This window comes from Macadamia integrifolia, unplaced genomic scaffold, assembly GCF_013358625.1.
Source record: "Macadamia integrifolia cultivar HAES 741 unplaced genomic scaffold, SCU_Mint_v3 scaffold1876, whole genome shotgun sequence".
In the NCBI taxonomy this organism is placed as follows: Eukaryota; Viridiplantae; Streptophyta; class Magnoliopsida; order Proteales; family Proteaceae; genus Macadamia; species Macadamia integrifolia.
The window spans coordinates 109,061-113,692 of record NW_024868397.1 but is presented as its reverse complement, the minus strand read 5'-3'; the positions used below and the strand labels follow the sequence as shown (position 1 = coordinate 113,692).

The 4,632-nt window shown below is 38.4% G+C and overlaps 1 protein-coding gene across 1 annotated transcript; it reads right to left on the bottom strand.

The window, feature by feature from the left end:
* Positions 1–967: 967 nt before the first annotated feature.
* On the bottom strand, positions 968–2,810 carry LOC122065073 (cytochrome P450 89A2-like). Its single transcript, XM_042628865.1, has one exon. It carries the CDS (start codon positions 2,738–2,740, stop codon positions 1,205–1,207), a length of 1,536 nt encoding a protein of 511 aa, XP_042484799.1. The 5' UTR covers positions 2,741–2,810; the 3' UTR covers positions 968–1,204.
* Between the last annotated feature and the right edge of the window lie 1,822 nt (positions 2,811–4,632).

Below are 4,632 nucleotides of genomic sequence, written 5' to 3'. Positions count from 1 at the left end.
CTCATTAGTATATTACTTTTCTTGTAAAGAAGTTTAATTTATCGGAAAAAAAGATCATAAAGAAAGGGATAAATCTTTGAAAGATTGGTTGGATTGTAAGATAGAAACAGAGAGGTATTATCATCTTCTGTCTATGTAGGTGGAAGTTCTCCGCCTGAACCTCCGGCGGCAGAGGAAGTGAGGGAATGCATTGATTGGGACCAAGAGAACAGTGACTTTCTAGAGAAACTATTAGAAGAAGAAGATGAACCGGAGGATAAAGGAAAAGCTGTGATCGAAATTAGTGACAATAATGATGTTTCTGATCGGGACCAAGAGAACCTTGACCTTCTAGAGAAACTATTAGAAGAAGATGAACCGGAGGCTAAAGGAAAAGATGTGATCAAAATTAGTGACGACAATGATGTTGTTGATATGGAGATATTCTTATTTGTCTCATTCAACTTAAGTTATTTGGATAATAATGATTTTCATAACTTAGAATTTATTAAAAAACCTTTGACCATCCTTAGATTTTATTTAAAAATCACAACTTTGACACCCATGGTGAAGATGGCACTTTATGCAAATATTGGTTTCTAACAGAAACGATTCTAGTAAGTACGAACCATACATGTTTCTGTTTCTTTCAGGTTACAAAATCAATTTTTTTTTGCGATTACCATACAACATTTAAGATGCAGAATCACTCTAAAAAAATAGAAATGCAAAAAAGTGTGCTAGCCCCAAAATCATGTTAAAAAAACAGAATCGTTACAGTACAGAGCCTTAGAGGCCAAGGAAATGCCTTTAAGGGTAATAATATCATCTGTGGGGATTTTTCTACGCATCAATCGCCACCTAAAATTTGATTGACACGGTTGAAGAGATTTGTTCCAAACTAGAGATAGCCAAGGAACTTTGGGATTCTTCTTTCTTATTTCATTCCAAGAAAAGAAAGAAGAAAAAGCACCAAAGGAAGTCCCACTCCAGAAACATTGATCTTCCATGTCAATTTGAGAATTACTATTACAAAGAGTTACAATATCATCAACTACAATCCTAGCAGCCCAATCAAGGGGCGAAACACAAATTCACAACTAGCAGAATTGACAAGACTAGTACATTGATGATAACATCTTATTTGGGTCCTACTAAAGCAACATGGTAAAAGATGTGATCTCCACTTATTCTTAGTGACGATTAAGATTAATTTCTTCTCTAATTACTTTGCCCTTGGGGACACGTGGGCCTGCAACGGGGTTTTCATCACCCTTGTGAACTCCTGCTTCTCTGACATGTCAACATCTTGTCCATCTACAGCCACCCATTTGTAATTTCTGATCAAATTTGCTAGAAAATACTCCAAATGCAATGTCCCTAACCTAAGTCCAGGGCAAACCCTCCGACCCACGCTAAATGGCATCATCTTAATCTCCTTACTCCCTGTGATATCAACTACTTCCCCTTCACCCAAGTGCCTCTCTGGCTTAAACTCCATAGGATCTTTCCAAACTTGTGGGTCCCTCCCCATCCCTGCCACCATAAAATTCACAATAGTTTTCTTGGGGATGACATAGCCATTCAACACAACATCTTCCTCCACAGTATGTGGCAGCACAAAGTGACTAGGTGGGTGTATCCTCAGCCCTTCTAATACCACTGCCTTTAGATATGGCATCTTCTGCAAATCATCTTCTTTGATCTCTTCTTCTGAACCCACAACCTCTTGGATCTCAGAATAAAGCTTTTCTTGGATGGTTTGGTCCTTCACAAGGTGGGCCATGATCCATTCAAACACAGTTGATGTTGTGTCACTCCCTGCATCCATAACCTCACAGATGAGAGTCACTATTTCTTCATCATTGATCTTCCTTCCTCCTCCATCTTTGAATTCGAGATCAAAGAGTGAATCGATGTAGGAGACAATATTCTCATCTTGGTTTTGTTGTTTGATCTTCTCCTTTCGTTCTCGACGGGATTTGATCAAAGGAAGTAGAGCAGATTTTTGTCTGTGGCGCATATTAATCAGTTGAAGCCAACGATTTCTGAAGATGAATTTCCCAAAGGTGGGGAACGCTTGGAACACAGAAAATCTTCTAAAATTGGATAAGACATTCCTCTCCATTTCTACAATATCTTTGATGACTTTCTCGTCAAGTTTCTCACCAAAGCACATGAAAAGCAACAAACAAAACATGGCATATCGGAAGGGCTCTACCGCAGGCACAGGCTCGCCTGACTCAACATGGTATTTGAGCACGGAATTCATTGTTTCCAAGACCCATCTACGGGCGCGACCAAAAGACTTGTACCGACAAGGGATAAGAACTTCGGAAGTGAGGTTGCGCCGGAGGAACCTCCAACGAGTGCCAGAGGAGGAACCAATATCGGGATGGGTGTTGTCAAGGATGCAGCTGGGTGTGACAGCTCCTGGGCGGTAGTTAAAGGCGGCACCATTCTGGATTAGAGCTTGATGGGTTAATGAATGGCTGGAAATGAACACTGAGAGGCTAGAGCCAACGCGGATGGTTATGATTGGTCCGTATTTGTAGGAGAGGTCAAGGAGGAGTGATTCAGCATCGATTAACAATCTTTTGAGCAAGAAGATGCTGCCTACTATGGGCAGTGAAGGAGGGCCTGGTGGTAAAGAGAGTTTGGTTTTCTTGGATTTACTCTGAGAGAGGAGAATGAGGAAAATTTTGGTAGCTGCTGCACAGAGACAAAGAGAAAAGAGGATCCTGAACCAAGAGTACTCCATTGGATTTGAAGGACAAGAACCCAACAAAAGAAGGAAATGAAGTTGCTAGCTATATGCGATAAAGCTTTCCTCCTTTGGCTATGGCTGAGACATGCAGAAGTGTTCGTGGAAATTTATAGACTTTCTCAACTCCCCACCCCATCTCTTTACTTGTTTGACATTTCCTTACTTCACATGTTTGACGTTTAGAAACGTTGAATTCTCCGGTCAAAAGACATGAACCTTACCCCACACCCATCTCCATGGCAATCCACAAGAAAAGGGTAAACAAATCGTCACCACCCGCTGGGACACTAAATGAGGCATCCGATGGCTAAGGGGTGCCTCGGGCACGTGCTCTTGTGTTGAGATGAGTGTCGGGTTCTTTAAGGGCCCGTTTGGTATCGTTTCTGTTCCAGAAATATTGTTTCGTGTCAAAAACGAAAATTTCAGTTTCTGTGTCAAAACATAGTTTTTAAACGAAAAAATGGTGTTTCAAAATTTCAGATTTTTATCGGGAAATTTTTATTTTTTTATTTTGTAAAATGGAACGAAACTGGGAAGACGGAACTCCATTTTGGAGTTCCGTCCAATCTCGTTTTTTCAGTTTTTTTTTTCACTTTTTGTTTCAAAAAAACAGAAACGGACCATAAGTGCACCAAACAGAAGATTCCATTTTTTCGTTCCAATAGAACCAAAAAACTCCAGAAACGTTTTTTTAGAACGATACCAAACGGGCCCTAAGTCATCAGATGCCTCACTTTTTTTATTGCTTCCGGAACAGGGAAAAGTCCTATTCCTATTAGCATAAGAATTGAAAGTGGAAGCAGTGGTATGATTCATGCATAGTGATATGTATGGCTGAGACATGCAGAAGTGTTTGTGCATGGGAGTGTCAGTTCTCGAGCGAATTTATAGATTTCTCAATTCCCAACCCCGACCCTCACCCCCATTTTATTTATTTTTTGTTTTCTTTTCCTTTGTTTGACATTTCCTTACTTCACATGTTTGACATTTAGAAACGTTGAATTCTCCGGTGAAAAAGACATAAACCAACCCCACACTCGCCTCCAAACCCTAGTTATCAATTCGGCCGAATAATTCATGAATTATTCGGCTGAACCGAATTTTTTTGAATTAAATAAAAAATTTAGACCGAATCCGAATTAAAAATAAAATTCGGTAAAAAACACGCTTTTTACTAATTTGAATTTAAAACGCGAATAATTCGGGCCGAACCGAATTATTCGGTACACATAAACAGTATTTAAAAAAAAAAAAAAAAACGTCATATATGAAACCCACGGTACCCACCACTTTTTTTTTTCATCTTCTTCTCCCACAAATTTCCGCCTCCTTCTTCCCATCTTTTTTCTCCACCTAATTCTTCTGTAACAATCGTACGAATCTACTCTTTGTTTCATTTCTTCTCATAATTTCATCAGTTCATCCTAAGATAGGGGAGATATCAAGCCTTGATGGATAATTTGAGGTTCCGGGGGACCAGGATAGATTCATATCGCCATATCAATCAACCTTCTTTTATATTGTTGCTTTAATTTTGAAAAATTAGTGCGTCTCAATGCAATATGGGTCTTGTGAACCCAAACAAAATGATAGTGAAAATTTTTTGTGGTCAATTTATTGATTTGTTTTATTGTAGTTGTAATCTTGCTTTCACTCTTTTGGGGCCTAATCTATTTCATGAGTAGAAATTGGATTACAATAACCATTGCTTCCATCGTTCAATGATAATTTTTTTATAGTTTTTTACTTTATTGTATAAAGTAATTTGCTCTTTCTAAGTATACAAATCAAGTTAATAACTTGATAAATAAAAAATATACAATAAACTATAAAAATAATATCCGAATTTTTTGCCCGACTTTTATTTTTTTAATCGAATAATTCTC

What these genes read in the sequence shown, in the direction of transcription:
- LOC122065073 (XM_042628865.1), bottom strand. Translation starts at nt 2,740, where the DNA reads ATGGAGTACTCTTGGTTCAGGATCCTCTTTTCTCTTTGTCTCTGTGCA.